A 14,732-nucleotide genomic window follows, 5' to 3' on the forward strand; every position below is an offset into this window, starting at 1 on the left:
TCGCTGGAATGTAGTTTTACATTTTTCCCACTAGATGGTAGAACAAGACCTTAACACACAAGTATATGCAGACTGAGTTTCTCAATCATAATACTTTTGTTGTTGCCTTTTATTCAATGAGGGTGGAGTGGGGGCTCATTTGCTATGCATCCAGAGAACTGAGTTCGAATCTCGGGTTCTGCTAACATCCGGCAGTAGGTTGAGAAAGGTCTGTAAATTATATTATTTGTCATTAGAATTAGTTTCAGCTTCCCTCCCCCCCCCCTAAATATGCTATCAGCATCACGTCAAGAGAAAACATTTCCATTTGAAACTCAACAGCTAGCAGTGCACCACCCAGTGTTGGAGCAATTCCCCCAGAAGAAAGCATCACATTCCTAATTCTGAAGTCACTTGAATAGGTGTATTTGTCCACACTGGGGACAAACCTGCGGCCAACAAAGATTGTTTGTTGCATGTTTAATACAATAATTGTGACAGCTTGAATGTAAGTGAGGATCAAGTTGTAGGGTGATGTTTTTGTGCAGTCATTAGTGACTGGGCCGAGGCCATCGACTCCTTGATCATGAGCATCCTTTTTAATAATGGGCAACTGCCTGGACTTAACCCTAAAATCTTATCAGTGCCAACCTGGTGCTTTGACCCCTAATTCACCCAGCTATGTCCGTTACAGATATGTGTGTGTGTATATACATTTATATGACAAAAGGAAAATAAATACTCACCATTGCTGCAGGTGGGTCCATTCCAACCCGCCTTACATTGGCAAACATCCGGAGCGATGCACTCCCCTCCATTCTCACAGTGCCGATTGCACACCACTTAACAGCACATCAGACAAACAACACGACGGCGTATTATGTTTCTGAAGAACTTCAACATTCGTAAAATGTACCCAAACCTGGTACGATTAACTGTGTGCTCACGGAAGTCCGTTTCGTGGCTTACTGGTCTCGCAGCGAGGGCCCACAAACCCGTACGGACACGAGCAGTGGTCTCGGGACGCGCACGTGCCTCCGTGTTCACACGCAGGACTACAGACCGCTGCACAAAAAAAATACTTACTGCACGGTATCTCTAAACATGAAGCTGCGTATAAATTAGAGTCGAAGAGCTCCGAGTCTATGATACCAAACGTGCAAAAGTCCGAGAAGCATTGGTTTACTTATCATCATGGCCACAACTGGAACAACGGCTGAAATATTGAGACTTAAATGAGGGCATTCTGCTGATACACACGTTTAAAAATTAATTTTAACATTACCCAGTGAGTTATAAACGATATGAGTCATTTAGCTTAGTCCCTAAAGGCATTCTACTCTCATTTATGTTGTTTATCTCCAGTCACATGCTTTGAGAAGTGGCGCTTATTTGGTGAGTGAAGAATAATTGAAATTATAAAGGGCTGATTTTTTGAAGCTGGTCAGAACAGGTTTTGCTACTAAAGCACACTGGCCATGCACCAACGCATTGGCTTTTGTCAGTCGGCTTTGACTCAGGGAACCGGTTGCTTTGGATCACTATGCATACAACTTTGGATTCCGGAAAGACTGGTTCAATAGTGGATAAGTAGAATTATGGGATTGATTTAAAGAACCGAACAATTGAAAAAAAGAGAACTGTACCTTCCTCGCAGTTGTGCCCATTATAGCCGGGCAGACATTCACACACGTCTGGCCTCACGCACTTGCCACGGTTGCGGCAGTCGGGCCTGCAGATCGCTGCCAAGCCAAGGGGAAAAAGAGCCTTGAGCAAGTGGAGCCATCGCTGCTTTCTGTGGCTCATAGCTGAATAAGTGGGTAACAGTAAAAAAAAAATGCAGCCCTGTAATTGCGAAGCTCACGCCAGCACTGGCAGGCGTGCCTCCGCTTGACGTATCCCCAAAGAGCACCGCTAAGAGAATGTTTGACCGACTATTCCATGCTGGCTAGATAATTGGAAGAAGGGGCGGTTATCCACACTTTACCACATGCAACCTGACGATCTACTAACTGTGGTTGTACCCATTTATACTGCTGGGTAGAGCAACATGGGGAGGGGTTCGTTAAAAAAAAATAACTTGCACCATCGTTTTAATTGCTGCGCTGTGAGAAGGAGCTGGCGACTTCTGGATTGCAAGTATAGTGTGCCAACCATTATAGCAATAGATGTTGATGGAACTATAAACGCCAAAGTCCACGGATAATAACATCGTGTTGAAGTTTGACTCTCGAGTTGGGAGATTCTTACCGGTGAGACACTTGTATCCGGTGTAGCCAGGTCTACAACGGCACGCATTTGGAGCGGCGCACTCCATGTTCTTACCGCAAGGCATCGAGCAATGCCCTTTTAACAAACCACAGAAAAAAATCGATCACAATCCTGACTTTGCCGAGTTACAGCGTCAACACCACGATTAAATATAAAATAGAATGAACAGATTTTACATAATTTACAAGTGAGCCATTTCCGTTTCACGTCTATCAACTCACCTGTTCCATCCACGTTATTCTGTACGCCGTAAAGAGCAATGGCATCTGTTAGCTGGCGGGGATATGGATCCAGCTCCGGCGTAATGGCAGGGTGGGGAAAGGCACTCTCCGGCGGCAGGGTCATGAAGGGACTGGAGGTGGCCACGCGGGCAGTGAGGGAGGCCCTCGCCTGCAGACGAATGACCGACCGCACCAGCGGCACCCCGACCCTGTGCCGAGGTGAATACCTCTGCGCGGAGGAATACTGAACTCCGAGCCGTCGGCGGGATAGGGGTCGCTCTGGGTTTGGATTCAAGTGCATCCACGGCCCTCCCGAGATTCCCAACGGCGATCGATTGGGGGTTGAGCGCAAATGTACGCTTGATCGTTCCAGCGGCAGACTAAGCCGCGGCTGTTGCAGAGGCCTGGTCACTGGCTGTGAAGTCGGGCGTAACGAATCGGGCTTGTCACTGCCTTGGAAAGTTGTTTGCAGTCGTCCCTGCAGTTGGGGCTCAAGTTTGTCCTGGTCTGGAATTTTGGCCTGGCCTGGAATTTTGGCATTCTGTCCTGAGCCACTTAACCGTGAAAGGAGAGGGGGGACTAGCTGCACAGGGACCTTCACGACTGCCCGTAACAGAGGATTATCAACGATTTTAGGACGATCCGTTACATCAGAGTTCAGATTTTTCATTCGAGTTGGTTGATTTGGTGGATTTTGAACATCAAAAGGCTTAGTGACCTTTTGATCAGCACCCTGCACGGCCTTTAGGCTGGGGGGTGGCAGAAGGGTGGGAATAACAGCAGCAGATTTCTCGTGTATGGAATGACTTTGTTTGCTGAGCACATCAGAAAGCGCTGCATAGGAAGGAGTGGTGGGAATAGCTCTGCCCTTCTCGCTGTTTTGAGCAGGAGGTTCAGGCTGCCTCAGGCCTGTGGAAGAAAATAAATGGAGGGGAAAGCCATTGGTTAATATACATTTAAAATTCAATCAATCATTAAATGCATTAAATGTGGAATACATAGGCGAGCATTTAAATAGAAAAGGTTGGGAAATGTGGAGAGGAGGCCCATGTTTTTGGCAAGGAGGACGTGATGAGTGCATTTTAGGAAGCCCTGCTGAAGGACAAAAAACATATTCGTTTCTTTCCCAACAGATGGCAGTAGAGGCTTACCGCTCAGCAAAAGCAGTCAGCAGGGGATCTCCTTGATAAATGTTTGAGACCAGCCTGTTAATTCCATCTTAGTTGTTCAAAGAGTGCAATAATTGCTTCAACATATTTTTTGTCATTCAGTGACAAATCCATAACCAGATGTTGTGTTTTAAATGGTACACGTGTAAGATTGTTGTTAAACACTGGAATTTCATTCAGGGGAGGCAAGTACCCTCTTAATAATAACAATATGTGCTATGGGAAGTTGGAGAAAACGTTACACAAATATGATCTTTATTACATCAACATGGGGACTATTTGTCTGCCAAGAAGCACCCTTACCCACTCGAATGCAAGCAGTAAAAGTTATTCTTTTTAACAGCATACCAACTAACAACTTCATTAAAACTCATAAAATCAAAAGCGTGCTAGTCAAAAGCGTGCTAGTCCCATCTATAACATTTCCTACTTCTAGACACGACATGCGGCAGCAGTACTCTGCAGTGAAATAATAACAAATAAGAATAATATTGACATGTTCACATTTTTGGACTTTTCTGCACATATGGCTCCACTCTGCAAGGTACGGACATATACCGTTTTCAGGGTGCTATGCTGCCCCATCACATGCTAACATACAGAGGTGCAACGATTCACCCCACTCACAATTCAGTGCATCGTCGCAAATCAGGATTTTGACTCGATTCAAGAAAGTATTTCTTCGCATTTTGTTGAATGTAACGGCCTCCAGTGAATGGAGAAGTCACGTGGCCCCATTACGCACAGTATACTGTATATGAACTTGAAAACAATGATCCTCACACATGTGATTCGATGTAAGGATTGTGAGCCGAAAAATAAACACTTATCGATGCATCGTTAACCTCGTACGAATACGTTATAATATTTAGGCAGGTGTAACCATTAATATTCGTACACTTCATGAGCCAGCAAACAACACGATGGTTGAAGGCACATGAAGATGATGAAACACCAAAAATGCTTGCACAAGTACCAGCCAGCAACAATGGGCTACAGGTTTGGGACTACACAGGGCTTAAATTGTAAAGGGACATTTTCTGGAGCACCCCAACCCTCAATCGCCTGGGCCCCAGCACTGGACAGCAAACCTGTCAACCCCTTATCAGTGCCTATCTTATAAAAAAAATGCAGACCTTACTGGTCACCCCGTGCCCTTATAAATCTCAACGCTCATCCTACAAAGTCCCATCACAAGGGAGAGACACAAACAAATTGACATATTTGTTTTGCCCGTATTGCAACGGCTGCATGCTGGACGGACCTGAAAACTCAATTTCCCTGGACAAGAATACGGGTAAACCGTATGGGTTAACATGTATGGGACAGCTCAGAATGAAATTAATGCTCTGGGACTACACCTCCATGATGGAATGGGGCCATGTTGACCAGCACAATTGACACACCACTGATTTGAGATCAGCTCTGACTTGAAACCCCAAGTCATGCGTATGATAAGGTCTTCCATTATTATAAATTTCAGTCTCTAGCTTGTAGCCTCATATGATCAACGGGTTCTGATGCAAGCAATGATTAGCAAAGCTGCTGTCAGTACGACACATTGATGTTATACAGCGGCATGAATGGGCTGTCACAGGTATGCAATTATGACGCTGACAGCAGCACAATCATTTCTAAGTTGTACACCTTACTGACATGTGTCCTTTGCATATTAAACACACAAGACTGAATTATCTGCCCATGGTGCGACCCAGTTTATATATCTGCATGAGATTAAAAATATGAATAGAAAATTCATCAATGTATAAATCTCTAAAAAAGGAAATCATAATTTTGAATTCCAAAAATACCCTGTAATATCCCGAGTAGACTTGTGGACACCAAGGCTCACAATGCTTATCTTGTATGAGTACCACTGGATGTTTCGACCAGCTATACAATGGCCTTTCAAGTACCAAACGCTGAGGCTAACTCAACAATTCATTGTTGCTTGTGTACATGTGTTGGCAAGCTGCTCTTACGTGCTTTAGGGTAGGTGCATTTAGAAGTCAAGGCTCAACATTTATTTGGATAACGCATGGCAACTATAGCTTTCAACTCCTCCCAAATTTAGTCTGCATTCACACAAGTCCAAGCACTCTGTCTCTACGTCATTAAACTTCAAAACACGTGAGCCAAAACCCATTACACTCTGAAAATAATAATAATAGTTTGAGAGCTCTTTGTTAATCACCCACTGGATGCAGGCCACCCTACACAATGTAGTCATGGGGGTTGCTTTATCGTTACATCGCCAAACTGGTCATCACACGTTTCCGATGGGGCGCATGGAGAACGGTCCAGATAGCACTCGTCACTGAGGTTAGCCACGGCCGGGAATTACAACTCAGGTGACCAAGATCGGAGTGAAGTGTGCTATCCATTCCGTCATCGTTTCAGCCACAAAAAACATTGCTTTTGGGAGCCATTGTAAACACCCAGATGGACTCGAAAGCAGATTTACATGTTTAGACAGCTGCTGAGCTGGCACTGAAAGTGGGACGACGCGGATAAACGCATGGGCGTCCCGCCACCCTCACCGTTGCGGGGGCTCCTTGTGCACACACGTCCATTGCCGTGGAAACCCGGGGGACAGCGGCCGCACGAGTACCCAGATTGTGGCGGCCGGCGCTCGAAGCACGCAACACCGGGAAAGCAGGGGCTGCTGCTGCACGGCCCGGGGGGTGAGGCCCTCCCAACCGGCTGACTCCCTGGACTTGGCCTTTCTAGCACAACTGCATCACCTAAACATGACATTGTGTGCATATATAGGTTGAAGCATCATTCTTTCATCCGCGTATGCATGTGTCAAGCATTTCCTCCTGGTTGTATAGTGACGGATGCTGCCGTGGTGTTGAGGTCACCTGGCGCATACGTTGAAACAAAACGGGCCTCTGTGCATCCGGCGGTGTAAATGGGTGTTAATTGGTACTCCACAGTGAGTTGATTAACAAGTCATGTGTGGGGGGTGGGGGGGGGGCTAAAATGTGTGGGTACTTCCGCCTCTTCCAAGACATCCAGCAAGTGTGGAAGTCGGCAAAAGAGCGTTGAGACGAGCTTTCTAGAGCTCCCCTTAGTGCAGGTCCATCTTCCAACAGTGGCATGAGCAGTAAGTGCAAGGATTTTTTCTTAACTCATCAATTTTATTTAACACTTATTTTTCTTATGCTAGTCATTGCGCACGGTTGTATTTTATTTTGCGAGCGGTTGCAGCTCACTTTGCTCAGTTGGTATTGGCCTCTGAGGTCATGACGGTTTTCGGTTTTTATTTCTGTTGCTCCATGCCCCCTGGTACCATTCCCGTTCTGCTGCAATGTGCACTGATGCACTACTTTATTGAGGGCGATATTGGCCACGTAAAAAAATAAAGATTAATTGATCGATTAACATTGTGTTTTGTTTGTTAATACGGATCTGTAGAGAGATTTGGAAATACGCCACGGATGCATTTTTCCTTTCTGGTTCAGGCGGAAACACTCTATGACCCGCGTCACAATTTATTTGGCAAATAATTTTTTTTCTTCCCCTGGCCACATTTGTTCTTTGTTTGTAAAACGATATCATGATTGCTCTTTAACCGTGTGGAAACCAATGATATCCACTTAAAGATCATTATCGTCCATCAGATTACTCAGGCAATTCATTAAGTTATTATGTTAAGCGGTTTCTGTTCTTAAGCTCAGGCTACATTTACGTGACAAATGTTGGCGCGTGCTCTGCTCTGCCATCGTGGTAAAGTTACGTATGGCTCGGCTGTAGCGGGAAGCCTCCAAGGAAACGCCGCGCGCATGGGCCGTGGCAGCATGGCGACATATGGTTTGCACGTACCAACAGGGCTGGGACGCCGCTGCTGGGAGCCTGCAGGCAGCGGGGGCCCAGATGATGCCACCGCCGGCGGGAGTGGAGCATCCTCGGGACCCAAAATTCCACCGTCGTAAGTGCCGGCGGCAACACGAGCAGGTCCTGCGAGCGCTGCTCGATCGATCAAAACGCGCCCGAGCGACGTGGATTTAGGCTGGGTGTGTGTTAACGTGAGCAGAGCGGCTGCCGCTCCGATGATTTCCTGCTTGGGGACGCGTCAAGAGTGGAATTCCCTACAGCCTCCCGGGCGCTCTCGGCAAGACGCACGGCATTTGTTTTTAATCAGCAATGCTAACGTGGCCTTGGAAGTTTAGAGGTTTCAACGGCAGCAAAAACACATCTTGATTTGGTTGACTGAACATAAAAGTCTACGATAGGGTTTAGCATTGACCTGCATTCTTGGAATTTTCTATATATTTTTAAAGAAAGTGTTTTCATGCAGTCATAAAAATATCCACTTTCCGATGAACACATTTTTTTAATAAATATACTTTGGCAGTGGTGGACAAGCACAAATAACAAAAATCTACACATCTATCAACACTCTACTATGAAAAAGGGCCATTTCAGACCAGTGTTAATGATAAATGCGTTGAGTTTGTATGACTACAAGATGAACCGGGTTCCCATAAAAATAAACAGCAAAGTGCTGGGAGCGCAGGCATTTCTTGCAGCCCATCTGTATTTATTCCACCGAGATAAATACATCCCGACCAAAACCTTCACTTTTATGAATTTTTCACATTCGTGGCCAGATTGTGGGAGGGCCTGTGAGGTTGGCTGGTGAGAGGGGATGGGGTGGGAAGGTGGTGAGGCTCACGCGTGCACGTGGCGCCATCTCCCCGCGCCCACGGTGGGCAGTCCCCGCAGCGGAACGATCCGTACGAGTTGATGCAAACGACTCCAGGGAAGCACGGTGACCGGGTGCACTCATTAACGTCATCCTGGCAGGTGGGACCTGATGAGGGCCGAAGAGGGAGTAGGAGCAAAGGCAACGTGGCGTAATTAGTCTCAAGTGGAGCATGAAGCGTAGGAAAATTAATTAATCGGTATTAGCGCAGTAAGTCACGGCACTCTAAACTATGCCAATTGGTACACGGCTCGATGCAGGAAGAGGGGTTTTATTTTTTTTATTATCATACCCAGTGCTAATTAAGAGGGCCTACACTGGCACGTGAAATATTTAATCACAGTCTGCTTGAGTACAACACTTAGTAAACTCTGTGGAGAGCATTTATAAAGTAATAATCGTTTATGGAGCAGCAGAATTTTGGATGAGATGCATAAAAGTCTTCTAACAGTGGATATCAATGGAAACGTGAGAATGGAGGGGTTTTTTTCCCCACCGAAAGCGACGCAGTGTGGCATCTAGCGAAAAATATAAATGAAAGCAGTGGGAACCAAATTATTATCAGCTGCTGTAAGTAGTAAACCTGCACCAAACAAAAACGTGCGGGGTGAATACAATTCGAAACGTGTGTCCACAGCATGGGAATCCCTTGGGAGTATATCACCCTTTCAGTATGCGTGCGGACAGACTGCCTCGACCTGTGTACAGCTGTGTGAACGGTCGTGGCTGCAAGGAACAGGGTCTCACAGAGTTTGTTATTGGTGATGGCAGCACAACGCGGACACTTTTCTTCTTCTTCTTCAAACCTGAACTAAGAAAAGGTAGAAGCTGCGGTTTTAAAACGATCCTGAAGCTGACAAATACCTTTAAAGTTATCTTTTGAAATTTCTTAACTCGGGATGGATGTTAACAGAGCGTATGTTAGGAAAACTGCACGAGTAACACCACAGCTATTTATTTAAATATCATTCGTAACGGAAGAATCTGCTGATAGATTACATCCTCTGTAAGGATGTATGGGCTGTTGAATTTAAATTGTCAAACCCTTACAACAAAACAACTTTTTCGCTAAAATAAATTAAGCCGCTACTTTATCTATCCTAGTTGCTAACAACGCAACCGGGGGGGGGGGGGGGTGACAAAAGTGAAGAGGCAAAATAATGTAACTGAAAACAATAGCTCTCACCGCGATTAGTCCCTAGTGCCATTGAGCGGTAGCAATGCCCGACACCATCCATTGTGGGCGAAGGGTACCCATCAGTCTTGCTCATGCGCAGTGCAAAGGAGGCCTTCCCGACTCAAGAGAAAACAACCGCTCAATTGTGTAGCAAGCAATGTTTAGCACGCATGGAGATACGCGTTTACAATGCAGTGGAGTCGTGTTTTTGTTGCAACCTATGTCAAAGGTCATAGGTTGTGCATTACTTATTTTCGATCCTAAGGTACCTGGTTCCTTCCAGTAAAACTGAGCCCTGCGACTGAGAAGTGATGTTAGGCAATTTGAGATGCCGAGGTATTTGAGCGCCCTATCAATGGAAAGGATAAGAAGAAAGTAAACCCACGAACGGGCAAGTTTTCCATCATGTGGATTCGCCGGCATATTGACACCACTTTTCATCTCTTTGTCCACGCTCGTGACGCAGGTCGTTGAGTGGCGGTGGCCGTGTGGGCCGAAGCCTCGTCTCACCACGGTATCCCGGTGGACACACACACGTGTAGTTGTTCGCTCCATCCACGCAGCGCCCGGGGCCGCAGGGAGCCGACAGGCACTCGTCCACGTCGTTCTGGCAACGGGCACCACGGAACCCGGGTAGACAGGAACAGAGGTACTCGCCGCTCCCCGGAGGAAACGCCACGTCCGTCATGCACGTGCCGCTATTGGTGCACTCGCAGGCACGCACCGTCACCTGCGCGCGTATGTGTGCACACACAAAAGACAAAGATCCCCAGTATAGACATAACAGACTGTTGGGGTAAGTGCTGTTCGCGAGCACCTACGAAGGCCGGCACGGCACGCGACGGTTTGGGTGGCGAGCGCCACGACCGAGTGGCGATGTTTACACACCGCACCAGGTGCTCAATTAAGGCTGAGTCGACCAAGGGAATGCCCAGGACCGGTTCAGATAATCGTTACTGGTGTTGGCCATGAGCGGGGATCGAACTCGGGTGGCCGGGTTGAAAGCGCAGCGCGCTAATCGCTACGCCACCGCTCTCCACACGCAAATGCATGCACACGTGTATGCAAAAACAAAGAAGCAAAACGCCTATGATGAAACTTGTTCTTAAGTGTAGCGAGTTGATGGTCTCAGCTGTGTCACCTATGATTGCATACAAAAGAAATACATTATAATAAATTGGTTTGAATGTCATGCGATGAACGTTATTCTCATACGATAGAGCAGGTGGGAAAGGACTGCCCCTCCACTGTGTGGACCAAGTCCCTTGAAGAGATCTCAAAGGTAGCTCTGTGACATCTGCATCTGTGGGTCATTCTATAATGCAAAGGATTGGACTGCTTTGTCGGAAATGCGGATGGATGCTTTGTCTCGTGACGTGACATCAATCAGGGTTAAATGTATGGAGAAAAACGTTATTTAGAGCCACAGCACACAGTCTCTCATTTACACCCATACTCAAGGATGAACTGTTCCATGATTACATTAACATCAGCCTGCAAAATGCTATGAATACCGACTTAAACAGTGCACTGCAAACAATGTTTTGAAGTTTGCACATATAATAACAATAAATATAGTTCAATCAATAGCACACAGCACACAACAGCATGCACAATACACGTGAAAAACCAAACACAAAGCCACAATAATGACATTGCGGACATGTAGCAATTATCTTATTAAAATAATCATAAAGTGGAGGTTTATTTAGAAAATTTGAACACAGCCAAGAAGGCGAAGTATAAACAATAATTTAGCATGATTAGAGAAACATTTTTACGAAATATCGCTGCTCCCCCCCGCCCCCACTCCACAAAAACAAAACATTGGAAAAAATCCATCCAGACAAAACAAATAAATTGTAGTCCGTGAAGATAATTTTTTTTTTATAATAGAGAGCAGTTACTCTCCCAGCTGGACTCCTGAGTGTGTCAGCTCCACACGCACGGTGGTCGAACAAAGCCACGCGCAGTCAAAACGGCCAACGTACGTCTTTACTCATATTACACAACTCATCCCCATTTATCAGCAATGATCAAATCCACTGCTGAATGAAGGCCTCTCCAAGCGTGCTGTGACGATACAATGTGACGTTAAATGGAAGAATTAGGCACATTATCCAGCCCAAACTGAGACCTCACACATTCACTTTACAAAAAGTTTAGCTATACCCTAACCAAGCGTATTCGCTTAACAAAAAGTTTCCTCTACCACCGACCCTTCCATCTCTTTCTATTCTCCGCAGTAAATTCTCAAACTGTAGCTGAGTTATGCGTGCACACGCCAATAATGAAGGCAGTCAGTGAAATGGAGCTGCTTGTAAGTCAACGTTATTTGCCTTGCCATTTTTGGGGACTGAGGTTAAATCTGCGCTTTTACAAGAAAAATGTAAACTGAGGCGTGCTTTGAATTTGTATGGAATTCAATCCGGCACTACGGTACAGATTCTGCGGGCAGAAGAGCACGAGCGGGGGGGGGGGGGGGACAGCGGGGGTCTGTGATGCGCCGCTCGAGGTTCCATGAGGTAGCGGTTATTACGTTTTGCTTTACATGCGCAGAGGCCTTGGGTTCAGTCCCCAGTGGAAACGCGCGGTATTTTTCTTAGTTTTTCTTTGGCAGGCACGAAGCACGATAAAAATGATTTATTTTTCCAAAAAGAAGTAATAGCTTGGAAAATGTTCTTTTAAGGATAAGCTTTGCTTAAGCATTATATATGTAGCAATGGTTAACATTCATATTAAAAAAATAATCTTATACGTAGGATACAAGGCTTGGTTACGTAGAAGGCCCTGCCATACCGGAGAGCCACAAACTGCTCGTAGAATTCTGTTTCCTCTAAATGTCAAGTTTGGGCTGGGTGGGGGAATGCAATTTGTGGTTTTATTCCTCTGCAGTTTCTTACACTGGCCACTGTTTTCAGGCCATGATCGCCTACTGCTACCACTACCGCTATTGCACTTGAGTAGCAAAGGGATCGTAGAGCCCTCCACTCCAGCTGGTCACTCGCAACAGTCGATGCCTCTGGAGAAGAGAGGCCCGTGTTCATCTCAATCCGGCGCAACCATGTGCGATGAGGACGATCACCCAGGTGCCTCCATCTGGGAACAGCGGCTTGGATTAAACCGCTGGAAGGACCACTGTGCGGGACACTTGTCTGGGAAAACAATATATTACGCTCCTAACAAGCTGGCATGCACCAGTCTGTTCAACCTGACCACGAATTAATGGATACTTTTACAAGCCTTTGAAACCTGAATCCCAACTATTTGTTTCCTAGCAGGAGTGAGGGTTTGCTACTCTCTTCCCGGCAGTAATTCTGCCATGGCACAGTGCCCCGCCTCTTAGCTCAGCAGGTAAGCGGCACTGAGCCAGGCAAAAGATTTATGATATTGCTGTGTGAGCACTCACTGGGACTAGCACATGCCCCTGCCAACATCACAGCTTTCATCATGAGCCTACAGACTTGAAATTATACTTTAAATGAATGCATAAAGGAAATAACCTTTTTGTGACTTACATTTCAGAAGAAGTGGATAAGTGCTTGCAAGCAAACATAAAAGACAAATAACCTATTATAGTTATAAAAACCTGGCCACCTTTGTTTCCCCAGAGCTGATGATTACACACCGCACTAGATACTGATGCAAGGCTGAGACAAGCTAGAGGAGGCCAAGGATTGTTTCAGATATTCACTACTGATGTTAGTCATGATCGGGAATTGAACTCAGGATTCTGGGTTTGTAGTACACTATTCTACCACTCCCAACAAAATGCAAGACACACATATACAAAGATCCCCCAATAGATTTCGATTTAAAGCTTTCGTGACTGCAAGGATTAATCTTCTTTGGTTCTTTCGGTAAGGTCACGTAGAATGAGAATAAAATAATAAAATAACACAATAAAATTCTCACGACTTTTCGGCCACAACGCAAGCGGCCGTCTTCAGGTGAAAGGTACAGAACTGCACTGGAGCACTGTCGTCCCGACAGTTCTGTTCTTTCACCTGATGAAGGCTGCTTGTGTTGTGGCCAAAACGTCGTGAGAATTTAATTGTCTTATTTTATTTTATTATTTTATTCTCATTCTACGTGACTTTACCGAAAGAACCAAAGAAGATCCCCCAATAGCCTTATCAGACTGCTATTAGCGAGCACCTATGAAAGCTGGCATGGCACATGAGGGGTGGGTGGCTAGCACCACGCCCGGCCACCTTTGTCTCCCTAGTGGTCATGTTTACACAACACACCAGGTACTCATTTGAGGCTGAGTCAACCTAGGGGAGGCCCAGGATCGTTTCAGCTAACCGTCACTGGTATTGGCCGTGAGCGGGACTTGAACGCGAGTCGCCGGGTTCGTATATTTGATGTTCAATGCAAGCTAGGTCACCTTTGCGAAAAAGACTACATTTACATGTCTGACTTAACGGCTTATTGCTGTCTATGGATGAAAGCAAGGTTGACTTGAAATGTACATTCACCCTCTGTGATTTGAAACCAGTGGCCAGTTGCATAAAATAACTTTAAGTGATATTTTCCTTTAGTTTGCAATGCAAATCAGTGTAAACAGAGGCTCAAATGTACTTGTCCCACTCATCCGATGCCTCGGCCGCCCGTCTCCCACACGGGGATGCCGCCGCGTGCAAAGTGGCACCTGGACGAGGTACTTGCTGTTGGCGTTGCACTCGTCCGCCACGGAGAAGGCAAAGGTGAAGGCCTGGTCGCGGCGAGCGGGCGGCACGGTCCAGATGAGTAGCCCGGCCGGAGACAGTGTGGCGCCGTCGGGGCCCGACTCCAGCACGAACAGCACGGCCGAGCCCTCAGGGTCCATGGCCGCCAGCTGGTACACAAAGTTCTCCCCGACGAACGTCTGCAGTCGCTCGCCGGATGCTTGAAACAGCGGCGGCTGGTTGTCTGTCAGAGAGAAAGGGGCCACGAGGGGACGTCGGAGGTTTACGCGGCGATCGCCGGGAGAGGTTGCAGGGTTCGCGTGCTTGTACGAGAGAGCGCGTCTTCCGTCGTGTGGTAAGCCCGAGCGCTTTGGGCCACCGTGTGCACTCACTTTCATTGATGGACCAGGTGATTTTGGACACGTCGGGCTTGCACTGAAGGCAGGGGCTGGTGGGGTTCGGGTCTCCCTCGCCATAGCACAGCCCATCGATGTTGCACGTCTTCTCCTGCCAGCGGTTACAACCTCAGCTCAG

The 14,732-nt window shown here is 46.6% G+C and overlaps 1 protein-coding gene across 2 annotated transcripts in view; it reads right to left on the minus strand.

The window, feature by feature from the left end:
* Nucleotides 1–14,732, minus strand: part of LOC116938595 (von Willebrand factor D and EGF domain-containing protein-like) — a 71,172-nt gene that overhangs the window by 8,309 nt on the left and 48,131 nt on the right. For both annotated transcript variants that reach the window (XM_032945922.2, XM_032945924.2), the window contains 11 exons: nt 14,591–14,705; nt 14,183–14,442; nt 10,039–10,258; nt 8,322–8,459; nt 7,469–7,612; nt 6,181–6,384; nt 2,472–3,380; nt 2,230–2,325; nt 1,626–1,721; nt 949–1,044; nt 726–821 (listed from right to left, as the gene is read on the minus strand). In XM_032945922.2, the coding sequence (XP_032801813.2) occupies nt 726–821; nt 949–1,044; nt 1,626–1,721; nt 2,230–2,325; nt 2,472–3,380; nt 6,181–6,384; nt 7,469–7,612; nt 8,322–8,459; nt 10,039–10,258; nt 14,183–14,442; nt 14,591–14,705 (2,374 nt within the window). The remainder of the gene's footprint in view (nt 1–725; nt 822–948; nt 1,045–1,625; nt 1,722–2,229; nt 2,326–2,471; nt 3,381–6,180; nt 6,385–7,468; nt 7,613–8,321; nt 8,460–10,038; nt 10,259–14,182; nt 14,443–14,590; nt 14,706–14,732) is intronic.

This window comes from Petromyzon marinus, chromosome 4 (assembly GCF_048934315.1).
Source record: "Petromyzon marinus isolate PM22_M1 ecotype Great Lakes invasive population chromosome 4, UKy_Petmar_22M1.pri1.0, whole genome shotgun sequence".
Lineage (NCBI taxonomy): Eukaryota > Metazoa > Chordata > Hyperoartia > Petromyzontiformes > Petromyzontidae > Petromyzon > Petromyzon marinus.